The sequence below is a fragment of the Molothrus ater genome, chromosome 3, assembly GCF_012460135.2.
Source record: "Molothrus ater isolate BHLD 08-10-18 breed brown headed cowbird chromosome 3, BPBGC_Mater_1.1, whole genome shotgun sequence".
NCBI classification, from domain to species: Eukaryota; Metazoa; Chordata; class Aves; order Passeriformes; family Icteridae; genus Molothrus; species Molothrus ater.
The window spans coordinates 90,670,480-90,691,590 of NC_050480.2; the positions used below are offsets into that span (position 1 = coordinate 90,670,480).

Consider the following 21,111-nt stretch of genomic DNA (forward strand, 5'->3'; position numbering starts at 1 on the left):
ACTGCCCTGGCCCTGCTGGCCACACCATTGCTGACACAGGCCAGGTGCCATTGGCCTTCTTGGCCACCTGGGCACAGCTGGCTCATGTTCAGCCATCGTCAACCAGCACCTCCACATCCTTTTGCGCTGGGCTGCTCTCCAGTCAAAACATTTTGTGCCTGTTTGATCACATCACCAGCCAAAAAGGTTAATTACAAGAAAAAAACCTTGGCTGCCAGCAGCTCCATTTTAACATCAGCATTAAGGCTGGGCTAATTCCTAATGCAAGCAGCCAGACCATAACGATTGCTGCCTTCAAAAAACATTTCACCTTTATTTTAGATGCTTAGCCTGATGGCCATCACTTTAGGAATGTATTATAAAATTTATGACCTGCAACAAGTTTTTCAAATATTTGAACAATATAAGTAAAACTTAAAAGATCCACTTCAGGCATTTTTAACAAATTGTATCTATTATCAGTAATAACAAATCTATTCAAAACTCCAAAGAACATCTGAGGCTTTTGGAACTATGACAATTAATCCCAAATTACATGTGAAAAATCCTCAAAGTGCCTAAGGTTTTGAGAGCCAGTCCTGGGGAAAACACACAACTCTGCTTATCTCAGCAGAAAGTTCACTCTGGAACTTTGAAAAGTGTCCCTTTACTTAACTGCACTGTAGATACCAAATTATGACTGCTCTCAACCACAGTCTTCTGAAATAACTTGTGACCTATGGGCAACAACTGACAACCAGATCCTTTTCTAATTTCAAGTCCAGTAAACTGAGGAGGGGCACTGAAGAGATGACAGTCCAGTTAAGCATAGCCAGTCACTATCAGATAGCAATTTTAGCCTCTTTAAAGGGTATAATTAAGATATTTTTCTTGAATGTATTAATTAACTACAAGTCTTGGTTCTTAGGAGGAAGAAATATCGATTCAACACAACAGGAAGACAGAAACAATACTAGATGTCAAAAAAACAACACCTACATAAAATAATGACAACACCTACAAGGGGAGTAGCTGCTCTACTGCTTTTTTCTCCCAGATACTATTAGGCTGCAGATTACTGCCTCATGATAACTCATTTTTAATAATGGAGTGTAAAAAACCACACTGATGGAAAGAACATCACTTAATACTAGTGCAGCCTGTCAAATATTTTTAGATATTTCTGTGGTCCTAACCCTGGTATCTGTGATGTCATGTTTTTATCTTCAGATTGTGTCACAACAAAGGATGCCTGACATCAGTCAAATGGTCACATGGGAAGTTTTGCAGGAGACCAAGACTCCATGGCTCTGTTTTGACTCCTCAGCTGGAGTACTAAGCTTGTGGAAACCTTTCTTTATAGCACTTAAATGAAAATATTAAAAAAATTGGAGAAACACATGAAGTAATGTAAAATTGTTATTTTTTTATTATTTGATGTAAATTTTATATGTTACCAAAGGTACTTTTCTTCTCTGTTTACAAAGCCAGAAATGTATCTGGATCACTTGCAAGTCAAATAAGAGACATCAGATGAAAAGGAAAATTTTTCAATGACCGATTACCTGAGTTACAGTGCAATATTTAATTTCAGACAGTATTGCTCTTTGGACTTTTTACAGTAAGAAATAATAAGCTTTATCAAGTCAAAACCTTAATCAGAGCTTGTCACAAATTTCAGAATTCTCATGAACCAACAACATGAAAGACCTGACATAATGTATACTACACTTTTTTGCTTGCCTCTACAATAAATTAATACCCTGGATGACTTAAATATTAGCAAAAATATTTACAAAAAGAAGATAAAACACAGTATAAAACTTCTTTTCCAAGATATGCTTCTTCCAAGAAACAGTTTGGTACCAAGAGTGAAATTTCAAGTCTTACAAAATTGTTTCTCACTTATTTAAATTCATGAAGATAAATAAATAACACTGAATTATACAAACAAACATTGATATCCTCCTATGAGTTTATGCAGTAAAAGCATGTATCTCTTCTTGGGAGTATCCAAGGTCCTTCAGATATCTGAAAGTCAGAAATCAAGTTGGCAATATTAATATTTGGAACTCAAAACCCACCACAGACACAGATGAAGCATAACTTCAGCACCACTTCCTTGTTTTTATTCAGACATGCACATTCTGCTTTATCCCTGCAAATACATTTAGAAAACAATCAATGACCAGGAGCTCAGATATACTACATAAACTTTTTGGGTGATGAAAACAATTTCTAAAATTACATACAGATATCATCTGAATTATCTCAGATTTCTCAAGAGGCAGCATAATTACTGGCCAATACACGTTGACTTCAGTAGGACTGCAGAAATGCAAATGCCATCATATTCAATATTTTGAAGCTGGCCTTCAATAAATTTCAAGAGAAATTTAGAGGACCTTTTATCTTAAAACATGTATTAAAAAAAAGGAAAATACTAGGTACAGACACAAATAAATGCATTAATTTTAAAAGAATTGAGAAAAATGCTTCTGATAGAACAAGTGCTTTGATCTTCTGTAACTTAATTTATCAAGCTAACACCAAGAAAGAAAGCTTATTTCCTATTATTACAACTTTTCTATGAACATCACATTAAAAGCAGCATTTAAAACCTTGGGGAAAAAAGGGCACTGTTAAAGAGTTGCTTTTAGAAAGTTCTGGATGACGTACTAAGTAAACTCACAAAACTTATACATTGCTGATACTTACTCAGCTATACATAAATATAAATATACTCCTCAAGTATGGCACAAGGTGACTTTTTTAATTCCTTTTTTTTTGTTTAAATTTTGAAAATTTTCTTAGAAAGCAGACAACAGAAAGCCATTTTTAAAGACTACCAAATCAGAAACACTACAGGTGATTAGGTGATCAAATTCTAAAAAAATTCTCACTTTCAGTTCATTATTTAAAATACTCACTGTATTCCTTGTTCTGTAAAAGGTGCTGGACCACAGATGCAGATAAGCACTTTGGAGTCTCTTCTGCTTCTTTTCACAAACTCAGACAGAAGAGATGGAGAAATCTTCCCCTGTTTACCTACCCAGTCTTTTGATGGTTGTGAAAGAATGAACTGAACCTCAAACCTGGTAAGGAGAAGAATATTTCATAAATATTACCCCCAATTACAAATCTGCTACACAAAATGCTAGTGACCATGACACTGATGTTTCCTATGATTACCTTCCTGTTCTGCTCAGCTCCCCACCACAGTATCAGATCTCACAGATATTTAGTCATTCCTATTGATCAAGTCAGTCAAATCACCTCCAATATTGCGTATTTATTTAGCCAAATCTTTCAATGTTAAAAATTCCAGCTTTCTAGTTCACCTTACAAAAAGCCCCAGCCATTAAGCTGGGCACCAATTAAGATACTTAAGCACAGATTTTACTGTTCCATTAGCACTTCTTCACAAACCTTGGTGCAGCTCAATACACAAGCAGTGAGATAAGAATGCTTGGCCAAGCTTGTGAAAATGTCAGTGCAATTTCAGTAATGAGAAAATACTCATTACTGAACGTTGCTTTCAAAAACTCACTAACAGAATAGCAACTGAGTAAAAACCAAACACTTCTGTATCTGAGGCTCCTATGGAAAGGGAGAGCAGGCTTTTACTGTAAATTTGCACAATGTCTGGACTACAAAGCTTTGAATGTGCCAGACATCACTAGGGTACGAAATAGTATTGATTTTTCACTTCAGAGTTGTGAAGGAACAAGTGGTTACTACTGAGGAAGAATTCAACTAAGAATTAACCATAAACAAAACATATTTTTATCACAAAAAATCTAAGCAGTGACAATTTATCTTGTGGTAACAGCAAGGGAACTGAAATTAAAGGGTAACCTGATAATCCTCTGTCTCCTGACAGAACTATGGCATGTTGAACTAATTTAACATTACATGTGCACTACTTGCATTTTAATCTGCAATTACATAGTAATTGAGGGCAAAATGCAACAATTATTAAGAAAAAATTAAATGAGCCTATTTAAACTTTGAATTTCTATATAAGCATTTTCATAACCAGTGACACCAAAATGATTTTTAGAAGACTTCTCTAAATTCAGAATGTTTCTCCTGGGGTACATTCTCCTTCTCTCTTCTGTGTTCCTTTTTGCATAACTGTTTTCTATCGTTAAGGCTAAGGCAAATTTTTTCTGCATCAAAAAGCTTCTCAACTTTTTTATTAGATGATTAGATGATTTTAGAAATCATCCAAGCCAACATATCATCTCCAATAACCATCTATTAAACACTGTAAATCAAATCTCTGGCTTCCCATGGGACCTACAGAACATAACAACGTTGCCTCTGCTATGCATCTGTGAGCAATGGATCTCCTTCCACTCCCTAGGTCCTATCATATTCTTAAATAAGAGCTTACAGAATCAGAATCTGGCCTTGTGCCAAAGCTGAACAGTTAGTCTAAGCCCAGGACTTGTTCTGCACACAGAGATGTTACAAGTTGTTCTCCATAAGACTTTTAATTACCTTTCATCTTTAAGAGCTAATTGCTCTAGCTGGTTTCTCCAGAGTATGTCATCCTCAGTTTTGTTGAAGAAGATCAGCTTCACTGTCCTTAAAAATACAAAACAAAAATTAAAATTAACTGCAGATTGTTTCTGTTAAAGAATCAGAATTTAATGCATCATACAGAAACCTTTTACTTATATTGTTTGTTTTTTCCAGAGGCATTATAAGTCAAAATGAGGCACACTGAACAAGCTTTGAAAAACTAGCCTGGTATAGATAAAACAGCACCAAATCAGCTATGCTCCATCTTTAAATACTAAAACCATCTTATTCAGAAACTAGAATGTGCCAGAACCTTTACATGCTTCCCAGGGCCCATGCTTCTCTGAAAACAAGGAAAATAAAGCCCACTACACAAAAGTAGTGCTCTAAACAGTTGCATTGTGCACCACAGCATTGAGTGTTACTCAGGTGGTGGAAAATCAATAAAAAGTGCATAGGAAAACCATGCATTTTGTTCATGGGCACAAAAGTAGAAATTGATTATTTGGAGAATGGTGTTTTGAGACACCCTACTCCCCAGGGATCTGCTGAAGTTCTGCTCAGTACTCAGCACTATAAAGAACAGAAAATTATAAACTTGGAATAAACTGCTTGCAGTCTTGCTGGAAATAAGGGAGAACACAACTAAAATGAAGAAGTGGAAATTTAGATATGATCCCCACCAGTAAAGAAAAACTGGTTGACAGAATGATAACAAAAACTTAGACAACAAAAAAGAAGCTTCATCAGCCCTTTGTAAGGAAAGAGAGTGAATCTAACATATTGGAAACTACTTCAAGGGATGTAGATTTTAATGAACTAAAAACACTGGTATGCAAGGTCATATGGAAGACTGCTCAGAAAGAGGAGTTGGAGACCCTTAAAGGATTTTAAAATGGAGGAAGGAGATAGAAAGCTAAAAAATTACCTTCTGAAAAGACTAATGATGAAAGTGGGACACTATATTAAAAGTGAATATGACAACAGAGGGGTAATTTAGGAATGAAAAGCTGGAGACAAAGATACAATGATCAAGGAGAATCAAGAATAGATTACCAGCATCCTATACTTGAGAAGAGCATTAGCCCCCTACCTAGTGTTTAGTGTCTTTGTGCTTCAGTCTTCTTTAAGAAATGTACCCACCTGACTGCAGTTATACACAACCAGTAAAAGGAGCAAAAAATCCTCATCTGAAAAAGGAAGCGTAGAGGACCAATATTCTTTTATAGTTAATACTTTGGCCAAATTTAATTTGGCCTGTAAGAGAGGAAACAAGGCTGCAGAAAAAGCATCATGACTTGATGCACAAAAGGATAGTGCAGCTATGAAGGGAACAAATTGTTTTGCCCGTTTACAGTAGGCAAGAAATAGACTTACAAGACAATAGGCAGACTTTGTCTGTACAGTAAGAATGAAAATCCAATTGTCTAAGCCCATTACAGCAGATGCAGCCCAGGAAAGCTGAAGATTCTCCAGCATTCACAGTGCAGCCCCAGAGGTTCAGCACCACTCACCCAGCCCTCCAGACAGAGGTGGCTTTGGCACCCTCAGGAGACAAGTCTGTCATTGTACAGATTACTCCTCATCTTTCTGCAATTTGTGTCCTAGCATATACAAACCAAGCTTATGGCTAGTTACTTTGCAAAGATCATTCTATGCAATACTGCTCATATATATACACACATATGTATCTCATGGAGATAAACATACATATATTAAAGACAGTCTGGTAGTACTTTCCCAAAAAATAAATTGAGGGTTAAAGACCAAATATCAGGCCAAGGAACCAAATTGCCTAGAACAGTCAGAAAAACAAAGCCTTAAAAATGGAACCTGCCTCAGTTCAAGTCACTCCAGCACCTAACCAGCCTCCACAGCAAGAAGGAAAAATTCATTTACTTTGACTAGTAAGGAAACAGATGCTGCTGCACCCTAAACTAACACCGAACTCCCATATGAAATTGTGCTGAAAAGAGCTAAAAATGAGTTCCCACTTTGTCAGATGATAGACTCATCCTTTGGCTTCACAAAGCCAGTCAACCACTTTTTATCTGCTACTGACAATACAGGACATATTGGAAGAACCAAACAGTACAGTCTCTTTGCTCACAAAATAGGATTATATGTAACTGCTGAAATATAACAATCTAAGAATAGTGTCTGGATTTGGGGTCCGTTTTTTTGGAAACAAACTTTTGCAGTCTATGTCATCCTTTGTAGCTTTAGTATGAAGATTAGTGTACAATTAATCTCTCTGTGTTTCAAAAGCAGAAGTGCTAGTTCTGCAAGACATAACCTGTTCCCTTGAGCAAGAACAAGCAATGCTTTCTTCTGTAGATTTTATAGAGTACAGAATGTATATGCAATACACATATTTTCATGAATTCAAATATACTTAATGCTGTACTTACATAAGTGACATATAAATCTGTGAAAACTGGAACTCATCTGGGAACAATGTGTTACTGCTGCTTAGCAGGTGAAAACCATAGCTAACTATTCTAATGTATCAGAGAGAAGCCAATAAGCAAATAAGTGGAAGTTGCCTCAGCCTCAGACAGACTCTTCCCTAAAGCATGCCAGAAAAATGCTTTCATACCATTTTATTGTGTTAATTGTTTTATTAACACTGAAGCTTGTGTGTCAAGAAGTCCACATACCTCAGACAGCTAACTTCAGTCAGAGCAAAATTCAGCAGCTTAACCATTGGTGTGAAACCTGTGCCTCCTGCCAATAAAAGGAGATCTTCTGAAGTTTGAACTTGTGACTTCTTGAAGTTGCCTTCAGGATTGCTGACAGAAATATAGTCTCCTTTATTAAAAAAATAAAAAGTAAACATTAATTTGATGAAAACAGGCTAATTAGCATTCTGATTTTTTAAAGGCCATTTCATATTGCCTTCATCTTTGTAATATTAGGGTTTCTTTCAGAAAGGTACTATATATACTTCACATAAGGATCATTCTTGTTAAAAGAAGAGATGTACAAATAAAATGTTTTGCCTTGATGAATTTTACACAATGAGAACACAAACATTTGCAAAGTCAGTATTAAAAATCTACCTCTGTATCTGAAATGGAAAAGGAAGTACATCCTAAGTCCCATAAAACAGACCTCCTTTCTTTATGCAAAAGTACAAGAAGTTGTTCTCAGAGCATAGGACATCAAAGCCATCAACTATGATGCATGATAGAGCTCACATACATCACTCAGGAGAGAGCTTTCTGTAATGGACAACTGTTTACAGTGAGGACAAGCCTTTACACTCAGGAAATGGAGAGTAAGATTAAAAGAAGTTTTCAGTAATTCCTGATTAAGCAGGTAAACAATCAGAACGACACAATACTCAGATAGTGAATCTTTAAAAACAATGCAATTGTTGCAAAACCAAACACAACCCCCCAGCATATATTTACCAATTTCTAGGTGGTCAAGTGCCTGTGTGAACAGTCCATGGGAATAAATTTTAACCATTAAATATATATGCACACCATCATGGCAAGGTGGTTCTTGGAAATCCAGTGGCAAAAAAGGCAACACAGGTGTGTATGGTTTTACTACCTCTGTCCCTAGAGAGCAGACAGAAATACAGCTCAAATAATATGAAAAGTACTCTACATACAGATACTACAAACAAATACCAAAATAAGCAAAGAGTAAATAAATAACCTGTACATACATAAAAATAAAACCATCCCATGCTTTTACACAAGTTATTACTTTCCACTGCACCAGTTTTTATTACAGAATTGGAAGTCTTCTACTTCCAATTAAAAACTTGAATATGGTATTTCCATGCTACTTAGCAATTCAGGACACAGGATGAAAAGATCTTGAGTCATTCCCAAAGAATATGAAAATCTAAACATTTTCATTAATTTTCAAGTACCACAGAGCTTGATTTATTTTAAATTTAAACAGCAGATTTTTAATACTGTAGAAGTATATTTTCTTGCAGTATCATTTCAAAAAGCTATTGTATAATGATAGTAATACCTCAATAGCTGGACACTGCTAAAGAATTAGGAAGGGAGGAGGAGGAGGAGGAAAAGATCATAACAGTTCTAAATTAATGGATGTTTAAAAATTCTTCTGAGAAGTCTCTACCATGTATACTGCAATCTAAGTGCAGTGACCAGTATAACTATTAATATGCAAATTTTAAGAAGTACCCTTTAAAATAGTAAATTGGCTATTTCTTTGACCTTCTGTTTTCTAAGCTTTTGTAAAATTTTGAAGAATAGTACATTGAAGAAAAGCACATGATTTTCAAGACACATTCCTCTCATAACCTCACATTATTATTAATATTGCACAACTTGAGTGTAAAGCAGAGTAACCATGACTATTATAAATCCTCCAGAAGGAAAAAAAAAAAAAAATTGCAATAGTACCCTTCTCATTTCAAAAAAGCTGCAAATTAAAAGGAACTGACTAATGATACATATACATGCACTACATACACATACAATAACCTCTACACTTCAAAGATGAACAGCACTGCTTTGGCTTTTTTTCAAGGAAGAGTTGGCAGTAGAGACCACCAGTAAGGTCACCAGTAAATGCCAGCCATCTCAATAACTAGCTTTCCATTATTATTAATCCAGTCAGTTCATTATTAATTACTGACTGTAATCCTGGAAGCAGAGACTTGCTAACGACAATCAGGGAGTTAGTGGCCATGGACTTGGCATTTTCCCAAAACTATGAAAAGGATTTATGTAAATATATCTATTATAACATTCTCAATTTTTCTTACCTGCAATAATGTGTTTGAGGTAAACATGTTGTCCAGTAGGAACACGGAGATGTGTTCCCTTAGGCAACATTAGGCAGAAGAGTTTGGTGTCATGGGTAACTTCTGTCTTAGAAACCAACTTGCATTTTCTGTAGAACACTCCTAAAAACATTTTATTTGTTAGTTAAGTCTCAATCTGTCATTTTGTAATTATGTATCCTTCAATAAGAGTGACAAATGTGTGTATTTCACTATATACTTATAAAAAGACAATAAATAGATGCTTCTTTTGTGATTACTTATAACAATTTTTATAATTTTGGACTAAGGACTCATTTCAAATGTTATTTTAAGAGCCTCTGAGTTATTGACTGGGAATAAGTAGAAAAGCACCAATAACTATCAGAACCATTTGTACCACATTGCACCTGCACTGAGCTCCCCATACAAGTACATCACGGGTACACACCTAAGCAGAACAAAAGCAGCTGGTGGGATGCAAATAAAACAGAAACCAGCACAGCACCAGCCTGCCCACAGCCACCCAGCAGGCTGAGGGAGGTGATTCTGCACCTCTGTTCTGTTCTTGTGAGCCCTCACCTGGGGTACCATGTTCAGCTCTGGGGTCCCCAACATAAGAAGGATGCGGACCTGCTGAAGCAAGTCCAGAAAAGGGTCACAAAGAGGACCAGAGGGCTGGAGCATCTCTCCTGTGAAGATACACTGAGAGAGGTGGGGTTGTTCAACCTGGAGAAGAGAAAGCTCCAGGGAGCTTATAGGAGCCTCCAGTAAAAAAGATGATCATGAGTAATTTTCTCTCCTCTACCTCTAGGAGAGCATTTTTCAGCCAGGCCTTTGTTTCAGCACTGCAATATTTTAGCTCCAACCTGGAATACCAGTGTGATCACAGCACCACACTGCCTAAACAGGTTTCTAACTCAATCCCATTGGATATTTTTATGTAAAGCCTCTCAAAATTTGGCAGGTTCATGTATGAGAACACTTGAGCATAACACTCTTCTAACAACACTTTCTACATTAGAGCAATTTCAGTGAAGCAACGTTTTATTCTCCCTTTTTTCCATGGTATTGAAAAATACTCATGTTGCTCACATGAAAAGCTGAGCTACTCATGAAACAGGAGAAGATGCAAAGGAAATTCCAACCAGGCACCACCATGAGGATGGTCTGGTCAAACACTGGGACAGCTGCTCAGAGGGAGTCTGTCCTTCGAGTATTCAAACCTTGACTGAACAGCCTTGAGCAGGAGGTTAGGTCAGATGACTTCCAGAGCTCCCCTTCAGCTAAGTCAGTCTACAATTGGCATTTTTCTGCATACACTGGTTTTCTTAAATTATTGAAATAGCTGCTAGTGAGTTATCCACTACAAATGCCTGCAGAAACACGACATAAAGCTTCTGACACCAAATAAGTATTTCTTTATTAAGATTTTCTCACATCTTTCATCTAACATCCTATAGATCCCTTATTTTGAGTGAACAAGCATTTCAGATGAATCAAAAGAATGCTTAAAGCCCTGAAAAAGTGGAAGTCAGTAATTCTACTTCATACCAATCTTGAAGTAAAACAAAACATCATCTTTCCAGTTATATAAATATTATGAAAAGTTTGTGGAAATTTGTTTCCTATCCTTCTTTTGTAAAACAATACACAATAAGATTGCAAAGTACAGTAGTCAAATAAATATGCCAAGATTGCTGTCAATTCTGCAGACTTAAGAATTGCTTAAAAGGATGTGTGAGGTTGGTAATGTAACCCTCAACACTCATCAACTAATACTCTTACACATATTTGGGCATGGAGAAAGAAGTTAAAAAACTGATTCATCAACTGATTCACTATTCCCTGACAATTTTTTCACCTTTCCAACCTGACTAATTCCAGCCTTTTCCTCATAAATAACCTTTATCTCCCTATTTTTAATACACATATTTTCACAATTGCCACACAGAACTTTCGTCCTCATTCATCCAATATAACTTTTGGAAACTTTCTAAGTAAACTTCTAGTTTAGACTGTAGTCTTTGCTACATTAACTAAAATTAGTTCATTATCAGCCATTCCTATAAAATTTGAGGCCACAAGCAAAAATAACTGTCAAAGCAGAAAAGCCTTTCAACAAAAGGAGCTAGCCCCTAGTAGCAAGCTGAAGCCAAACAGTTGGTTTTGTGAACCCACAAAGCCATGTTAATGTCAGATGCCAAAGATTTATAATTTGCTACTATACAGAAGCAAAAGGTACTGTTCTCTCATCATGATGTCAGTGTCTAGCAGCAAATCCTAATTTTTCAAAGTGACCAAAGTAGTCAGTGAGCAGATTAGGTTGGATTAAACATTTTGCAGACATCAAGTGGCAGAACTGCAGCTCCTGATCTAGGAGAAGCAGCCCTGCAGCGCCTCACTACCAAAGGCTTGCCACAAAAAAACAATACAATCACGGACTTCACTCTCTAAACTCATCTTCCACCTTTGCTGGATTCAAGAACTACAGTACCTTGATTTATAGGCATACAAATTCAGTTTTAGTAACAAAGCTGCTGTAAAGATAACAATAGCTTTTGGAGAGTATCATCCTTCTGCATACTGCATGTTCTTCCTTGTCATGAAAGGGATCTTGAACATTTTTCTTTAATGATGTTCTTTTGCTTTTCTTCAATGACAAAACTTCAGTGACAATTCTTATTTCTTAGTTACTAGTCATAATCCTAGTGATGCTCAGTGGCAGCATTAGCCTGTTGGCTTGGAAAAAAAAGGAATAGCTCCACTACCCTTCCATCTCAGGTAGAGGAATTCCACCCCATTCTCAGGAAGCATTTACCACCCAAACATGCTCACCAACCAGCTGCTGAATGTTAATCCTTATTTTGTTCAGGTTTCTTGGTTATGGAGCCTCAAGTACTACTACTGCCAATGGAGTATGCTAATGGACATAGTACAGCTAATGGAGGTTAGACCACAGCTAAAGGAAGGTGGCTTCCCACCACTTCCAGCAGCAGCCCAGTTTTAGGAGCTAAGACAACCATGACCCTTCACTGTTGACCATCAAATCATCAGCACCCCCAAATGCTTCAGTTAATTACTAGATTTCACAAGCTATTTGATATTACCCAAGAAGGCCAGCCATGCTCTTCCTGGATGGCCTCTCTCACCTCCCAAAATAAAGTTCCCACTGAAACAACACCTTCTAAACTTTCCCTGGTCATGCAGCACCCTGTCACAGTGTCAGTCTCACTGATACACAGTAAGTGCTGCAGCAGCACTCTGCTCCCTTCTGGTACTTCCAACCAAAAAACCTCTATGATCTTCCACTTGATCTGTACAAAAACCACTACACAAAACATGGAAATTGCACCCCACTTCAACCCTCAGAGGCAGCAGCACCTTGTTTCTTTATTGAACATCTGGCAATAGTTGCACACTCTTTAAAACAGCAGAACTTAGTAATTAGATAACTTTCCAAAACAGGAGTCTGAGTAAAAGTTCAGAATCATTTTCAGAAGGAAGAAGCAGTTTATTCTCCATGGGAAAAAACACACACACACACCTCCAAGTCATCCCTACTAACATGTAATTTTTTAATTGCATATGGCTACTGCATTTATGTGCATGCTCCCTCATGCGTGGGCTTCCATACCTTATTTCCCAGAAAAAGCACCAATAAGAAAATCACATCTTAATACCTACATGAAAACCTGCCCTCTACAACTGTGCTGTATGATATTTTTGTTGGTTGGACAGGGTCAGGTTTTAGAGTTCTGGTTTTTTTTTGTTTGGTTTAATGAAAAAGCTCTATTTTATTTTTTATACTGCATTTTAATTTCACAGGATGCCAGACCTATGACCATGAGTTTTTGTTTGCATTTTTAATGACCAGTGTCACAATACCTACCCAAAAGTAATGTCACCAACCCCCTATACTGACAATCTAATTATACTGAATTGTGTTTTCTATGCAATACTGTGGGTTATAAATAATTATTTCTCCAGTAAACTAAGCACTTAATCCTTCTTAAAGAGTAGAAACAGTATTGAATATTCTTCTGCATCTCCTGACCATCCTAAGTCACAGTGCAATTAACTGAAATTGAAGTCATTTTGAAAAAAAAATCCCCTTCAACTTTGAGGAATTTCAACAATTCTGTTCATTTCTTCCAATTGACTAAAATACACTGGCCAAAATGCTAGTATAAACTCAGCAGGAATTTGAGAATACATAGGCAATTTATCTGGGAGTATGACTTTCCCAGCCTATGAAGAAAAAAAGTAGGGGCTTATGTTAATTGTTTCTTCGTATAATAAAGTTATCATAGGCTGCCAGTACCATCTTTGCATTAAGTTGTTTTTCCTGAAGAAGACCTTTATCACTTTTTTGTAGAATTTAGACATGCCTGCTTCAGAAATAAACATTAGATAACTTTATAAAATATAGATGCTTCTGCACATGTGGTGGTCACACACCCATCCTTTACAAACTCATTTATGAATGCTGTCTTATCAACAAGTAATAAAGACATAACATCAAGTAAACTTCCAAGCGTCAATCTTGGCTGGTTTTCAGCCCTTCTTCCTGTGTTGTGAATACAATGGAAGTGTTTTAACTGGTCAATACACACAGAAAGACTAAAAACTCAAAGACAAGAAAATCCCAATTAATTAAAGACTATTGCTCCCATAAGCACTCACTATTCACAGCCTTGCCATCAAAGTGGAATCATTTTGGGTAAAATGATATTAGAAAGCACAGTTACCAAGAGAACTAGTAATACACAAAAATTGAGTAAAATAAACTGCAAAAAAAAAAAAAGTGTAACAAGATATAACAATATAACATTATCTAGAAAGCATCAGTTACTAATGCTCAATATGTATTTTGTCAATTGCATCTAACCTTCCTCATTTGCAAAGGATCTATAAAGCCACTATATCCTACATCTCTTATTCTTTTAGATTATCTTCTCTTTCTGTTTTCTATAATCACAAAAAGTGATGAGGGAGAAAATGACCAACAGACAGTGGACAACACATTAAATCAGGCTGTAACCCCTTAGATACAGAGCATTGTATTGAAAAATCTAATTTTAAAGTGGGTGACTCAACAGTTTCTGAAACTCTCAAAAGGAAAATTACATTCCACATAAGCTAAAGGTAGCAAGAGAGGTGAGCTTTCCTGCAGTCTTCCTTTTTGTACCACAATAATCTCTCAACTCTAAAGGTCCACGTAGCGTAACTGAGGGCCAGTAAGAGGTGTACAACATGGTGTGCAACATTTCATTAGCTCTTAAAAAGGCACAGCTCTGCTTTCACACAGAATAAGGCACACTATAATCCAAGAGTCAATTTTTGAGCATTATTAGAGAGAGGACCAAGAGGGTTTTGAGAAACTAGGTGACAGCAATAACACCAGGAGTGTGATTATATTACACAATGTAATTGTGCAGAAATTTTTAATCTAGCTGAAAAAAAAAACCCAAACCCACACTGATTACTGTAACATATTTTGGTGCTGCAGCAAGTTCATACTATTCTGTTACCACAAAATGAATCCATATATAACATTTACTGCTTGTAGACACAGCTTATTCAGAGCTGGCTTTAGTACCTACACATGACTTGAAGTCCCTTATTTAATCTGAGCTCAAGTTACAGAGATGCAGAGTATTGGAACAACCTTGCAGCACGGACAGATGTTACTGTATGTACAGTAACAACTGCAAGTGAAGGTTTTTGATACTTCACTCTAGTTACTCCCATAATGATTGACACATGTCCATGTATGCTCTCCTCAGGGTCTACTGAGGTTTTCATATGGACAGAGAGATCACTAAGCACACAGGTAACCATGAGATGGAACAACACTCAGGCAGTATTCCCCTTCCAATACTAGGTTCACCTTCAACTCCACTGTGGGACAAAACAAACTAACTAACTAAACTAAAACAAAAAAACCCTCCTCCAAATCAAACTCTTTCTAGGAAAATTCCTGGATAGCTTTCAAGATCAGAATTTCAAATTGTGAAAGAAGTGAAGGTACAACAACAGAAAAAGAAATCCTGGAAAAATACAAATATCACTGACAAGCTCCAAGAAGTCCTAAAATAGTTGGTAGCTGGCTATAAAATTGCTTACCTCTGTCTGTGCGTTTGATAAAAGTATCATGACCCTCAGAGGGCTGTCCCAGATTTTTCCAATGAACATTATCCTTTTTCTTTAAGATAATCTCTACTTTCCCTACTTTTTCAGCAATATTTACTAAAAGAGAAAAGATTTCATATTGTTACTTTTAGTTACACTATGTACAAAAAAATATTTCACACATAAACTATAAAGACATTCAGAACAATTACTCATTTCTCAAGACACATGTAATTAATTTTTGAAGTAGAGTATCAAATTAAAATACTTCCAGCTATCTCTCTATAATATTTTAGAGTGCAGTTAAAACAAGCACTAACTGGATATGCATAATTAATACACATTATTTGCTTAACAGTTTGTGGAACCAGGACAGCTTCACAGACCATCTGGTCAAGAAAACACTCATGAACCCAGAGTCCTCATGTACTGGAAATTGTTAGTTACCACTACTTACTACCTTCTTTTCAAGGCCATTTGAATTAACAAGTAAATCCAAGAAAGTCTCAGGCTAAGAAAAGAATAGTTTAAAAATACACAACAGAACTAACTTCTAGCTCTTTTAGCCTTCAGTCATACTCAGAGGGATCAGAGCACTATCAGCTTATTACTTTCACGGGCCCAAATGCCACAATTAAGAAAAAATATTTCATGTTATGACTTGGTTTGATTGACTCTGTCAGGACCTGGTGGTAAGTAAAACTGTGAAGTATCTGATGAGTCAGAAAAATAAACTGAAATTCCCAATTGAAATTGAATTCTGGTATCAGAATCATAGAATATCGTGAGTTGGAAGGGACTCATAAGGATCATGGAAGTTCAGCTCTTGACTGGACTATCCTAAAAGAGATACAGAAGTGCTGCAAGAGACAGAAATTACCAGCCACATCTTCTGAAACTGCATGATCCAAGTCTGAAATAAAAACAAACAAACTGTGTGTTAAGCATTAAAGAAATTCTATTACAGCCATCATATACACACAAAGTATAGGTAAGTCCAGGAATTCTGAGTAAACTAATAATACTAATAAAAAGTTATGAATGTTTATTTGGCCTTGAAATTTGACTCATGACTTCTACAAGCCTCATGCATGAAGGCATTATTTTTCCCATTACTTTTAACAATGGCTCAGGTAAAGCTACCAATCTGCAATTATTGCACTTGCCCTTGTGAATGAGGGCTTTTTAATAATTGTAAAAAACACACTTGAAGAAAAATTTTACACAACTTTAAAATCCATTTCTTACTGCATTTTAGTCCATATGTAAGAAATTTAGTACATGCTAAAAAAATGAAGATGTGAATTGATAAACAATGTAATTACATCAAGGCACTTTAACCATCTCTAATGAAAGAGGAATAAAATATTAATTGGTGCATGTAAAATGCTAATGGTGTGATGAAAAGGTTTTAATACAGTAGAATGAAAATACAATACTTCCAACTGCAAAATTACAGTACCTACCAACTTCTACAAGATATGAGTGATCATCCATGATGATTTCTCCCCTTAATTGTTTGTCTTGACAGTCAACTATCACCAAGTCTGCATTCATGTCCTTTCATAGCCAAGGGGGAAAGAAAACCAAAAATTTTTATAAAGTTCTCCCAGAATTCAAGCTAGATCACAACTGGATCTTGTAATTCTTCCTTCATGAAATATACTTACCTTATGCTTAGTGTATATGACAATTGTGATCAAACTATCTGTTTGGAACCAGTCGTAACTGTAAAACAAAAAATACAATCAAGAAAAAAAACATATACTTTATTTGAGCATATCAAAACATATTTAACCCCAAGCCTTCAAACAGAATTTGTATAGCAAATTTACAAGCCAAACATATTACTTACTACTTTTGAAGACTAAGTTCAAAGTCAGTAATTCTGACAAAACTACTAAAATAACTAATTATGTATTCTTATAGTCAGTACACTGTAGTTAAAATTGTATGGCATTAATTTTACTTTAAAAGCACATTTATTCTCTTTGTAGTATATGAACCTTGCATATGGATGATTAAAATCTTAAGTCCAGACAAAAGCATTAAATAGGCAGGGTGGCTTCCAAGAGTTAAAGATCTGATGCACATACCACAAAACCACAATTCCTTTCACCTCCACAAATCAAGTTTTTGCATTCATTCCTATTTATTACAAACCTTGTAATAAATCCAGTGTCAAGTACAAAAAGAAAAGAAAGCCTTCAGTCAGTAATTATTGGCATGGCCTTACACTTGCCAGGAAGTAACTTCCATCTACTCCTGGACCAGAAAAACAGGGACAAAGGGAGGAGAAAACACTCCTGACAGCCAACACATCTTAGGCTGCACACCTTCCAGTCACATGCCAGAATATGCCAGACACACATGGGAAGAAAGGCAGCAAGGTTAGGAGAGCACTTCAGAAAATAAACCTCATTCCAATTGTTTACAAGCCACAGTATTTCATGACTGCATGTAACTAGCCCAGAGAACACACACTCCCAGGGGATTTTGATGCCAGGTGAGAAGCTAGATCTTGAGGACCAAAGGTATCATGGAGTAAAATGATGCATCAGTGACATCAGCAGGCATATCAGAGTGAGCTTTCAGGGCCTGCTTTGCTTTACATACTGTAGAAACTTGAACACAGCTATTAATCTCAATATATTCCAGATTGAAATGATGCCCCTTTTCAAGGCACAGCAATTGTTTATGGACAAATTCATTAAAGTCAAGAAAGTAATCAGTCCAACTGGAATCACTTTCCATGAGTTTTCCCAAGAAACAAAGGTGAAGCCTGCAAATATAAGCCAAGCATTTGTATACAATCAAGGCAGCACATGATTTAGGAATCAACAGAACAAGTTAAGAACCATCACCTGCCCATATGACCTCTGGCAAGTTGTTTTAAACCTGAACTTCAACTTTCCTACTTATACAAGGATGGTAATGACATACACTCATTTAACTGAAATTTCAAGAGCTACCTATGGAAGAACTTGTTTTGTATTTACTAAGAATTGCACAGAATTCTTAAACAGAATGTTGTTCAACAGACAATGACAGACTAATGAAAGGCTTACCTCGGACTTAAATCTTTAGCAGAAGAAGCCAGTCCTTTCTTCTCAGGAAGCACACCTGCAAAGAGCAGACAGTCACTAAAATTACTGGGATGCTTGCTTAATATAAATAATACTCAGGTATATTTGGGGTTTGTTGTTTTGGTTTTTTAATTGAATGTTCTAAGTGTTCTTGAACAATATTTGGTGGCTTTATTTCCACAGGTAGCTAGACTATATACACTTTGTATTTAGTTTTTATTCAGCACTTTCTCTTGGAGAGCAGTGTTCTAGAACATGGAGGTCTACTTCAGAATAGAGTTCCACACACCACAGTACCTGTGTTGTACTCGATTTTATCTGTTAGTAGCTTGTGTTTTTACACTTTGTGATAGTGTAGCACAAAAAGACAAAAAGGTTATCTGAATGACTTTCCTTTAACAGAACTATTTGTTTATACAATTCAGATGAATAAATTCAATTTGAGATGTCTGATCTAACCTAATTTGCAAGTAACATTTTGTATCAGTCAATTAAGCAAAGATAGAAGCCCAAATCTTTCTACACAGCATTTGGCTAGGAATTTTCACAGAATTCAGACATTCACTTTAACTACTTAACTGCATGAAGCAGTCTGAAACAGCTTCTGCTGGGAAGCAACAGTTGGTCAGTCTTTCAAAATGTCAGCTGTACCAATCTCTGATAGAATATAAATTGAAGGTATTTGGCAAAAACTTGAGGACAGAGATAGATAAAAGCAACTGCAATCCTGGATCAGTTTTAACACAAAGAAGCTAAATAGAATGATGATGGAGGAAGCTGCAGCCTGAATAGCTGGTAAGTGCTGGTTTCAAGCCCATTCAAAGGCAAACCTTGCAAACCTGAAATGGCTATGCATAAAATAATTAGCACATGAATTATCAGTTACCCAGATTATTATCTTCTAAATGCCAGTAAATTTTCTAGTATGACTAAAAGCTTAAACACATAATTGAGTGGCTCCAACACGTGGGAAGTAGATAAAAACAAAAAGAGCCACTCTGGTCTAACCCAATCTGTCAAAACTATTTGATCATCTAGAATTAACCCAAAGCAATTAAAACTCAGTCGAATTACTCATTCTTTGATCCTTAATTACTCCTAAGTACACAACATCTGCAGCTGCCAAGGAAGCTAAATGTCAGAGCAGTCAGATCACTGCAAAAGAAAACCAATCACCTAATGATAAAAGCCTTCTCAAGGGCTAAGCCTTTCTTGAGGACGAACATATGAATTGCTTGGTCTCCAGGGATAACAGGAATCTATGGTCATACATACTCTTATTTGCTTTTGCAGGTCCAGAGAAATATATGAACAGCCACAATAAAACAGAACATTCTGGCAAACCAAGTTATTTATGAATTATTTTGAAATACTGCAAGATGCTACATGAAAACAGTGATTCATGCTGCAATAAAAAGACAGTGATTCAGGTGATCAGTGAACCAATTAAGCAAAGTGCTCTATTAGTCATGGTGATCACAGATAAAGAAAAGCTGTGGGTGAAGCCAAAGGCTGATGGCAGGCATGAAATGAAGAGTTTAATGTGACCAGATGAACAGCACAATTACAACCCTGCACACATCACAGGACTGCTTTGCACAATCCTATGGGACAGCAAGGCTAGTGATAGAGGTTCTCACACCACCTTCACAGCCACACTGGAAAGAGCTGGGTTTGGTCGGTGGATTGCAACACAAACAGAAAGTGAGTAGAACTGCCAGTCACAAAAGGTGTGATCAGCATACCAAGTCCAGCTGGAGGGTAGTTACTGCAAGCACTCCCTAGGGAACAGGGAATGCTGATATTGTTTCACACAGTCAGCAGCAACCTACAGGGCACACATTCTCCCAGTCAGAGCAATAACAAATCATGCAAACAGGCAAAACATGGAAGGTTAAGCTTATTAAGGGATGCAGAGAGTCTGGAGAAATGGGCTGACAAAAACTTCATGAAGCTCAGAAGGAAATGCAAAATTTTGCGCTTCGAAAGAAAAAAAAAAAGATCTGGCAAAATAAATGGAAAACCTGACTGGATAGAAAAGACTTGGGCAGGAAATCTTCCGGGCATTTCACAGGCAAGATGACCTTGTTTGTCCATCTCACAGCTCCCTTATCTACACAATTCTACAGCAGTCTTATAATACTTTCAAACACAGAATTCACAATACTTGGGTAGGATTTTGCCTTTTGAAATTTCCACAGACCACTACAGCCTGACTACTACATTCAAATGCAAAGAGAGAGAAGTATGGATAAATACTGCTCATTCAATTATATTCACATAAGTTTGAGATTCACTCCCAACTTTGCTCCAGGTGAGAACTTACCATTAAGCTGTTTCTTGTCTTCAGGCACAGCAGAAGAAATCTCTGCAAGCATTAATAAAAAACAAGCACAACAGTTAAGAAGCTACAGTACTTCCCCACATCATGCTAAATTAGCCAAAGTAAGGATCTCCAAGTAAACATTCCAGAAGTCTTAACAGAATGACCAGGATGCTTCAGACATCAAGAAGCAACAAATAAATGCAGCACTGATTACCATTCCAAAAGAGTATGTCTAATTTAAAAATTGCTACATTACAAGCACCAAAACTTGCACAGCTCTAAAGGATAGGAAATGCAGG

General features: G+C 36.5%; 1 protein-coding gene across 1 annotated transcript in view; it reads right to left on the reverse strand.

The window, feature by feature from the left end:
- Window positions 1–1,385: 1,385 nt before the first annotated feature.
- The window catches only part of LOC118685087 (cytochrome b5 reductase 4), a 30,131-nt gene continuing 10,405 nt past the window's right edge, over window positions 1,386–21,111 (reverse strand). The window contains exons 5-16 of the mRNA XM_036380479.2: window positions 20,813–20,854; window positions 18,469–18,523; window positions 17,071–17,128; window positions 16,867–16,960; window positions 16,281–16,313; window positions 15,395–15,517; window positions 9,269–9,409; window positions 7,926–8,078; window positions 7,170–7,320; window positions 4,486–4,572; window positions 2,910–3,074; window positions 1,386–2,010 (exon numbers count right to left, since the gene is read on the reverse strand). Of these exons, the coding sequence (XP_036236372.1) occupies window positions 1,956–2,010; window positions 2,910–3,074; window positions 4,486–4,572; window positions 7,170–7,320; window positions 7,926–8,078; window positions 9,269–9,409; window positions 15,395–15,517; window positions 16,281–16,313; window positions 16,867–16,960; window positions 17,071–17,128; window positions 18,469–18,523; window positions 20,813–20,854 (1,157 nt within the window). The 3' untranslated portion in view covers window positions 1,386–1,955. The remainder of the gene's footprint in view (window positions 2,011–2,909; window positions 3,075–4,485; window positions 4,573–7,169; window positions 7,321–7,925; window positions 8,079–9,268; window positions 9,410–15,394; window positions 15,518–16,280; window positions 16,314–16,866; window positions 16,961–17,070; window positions 17,129–18,468; window positions 18,524–20,812; window positions 20,855–21,111) is intronic.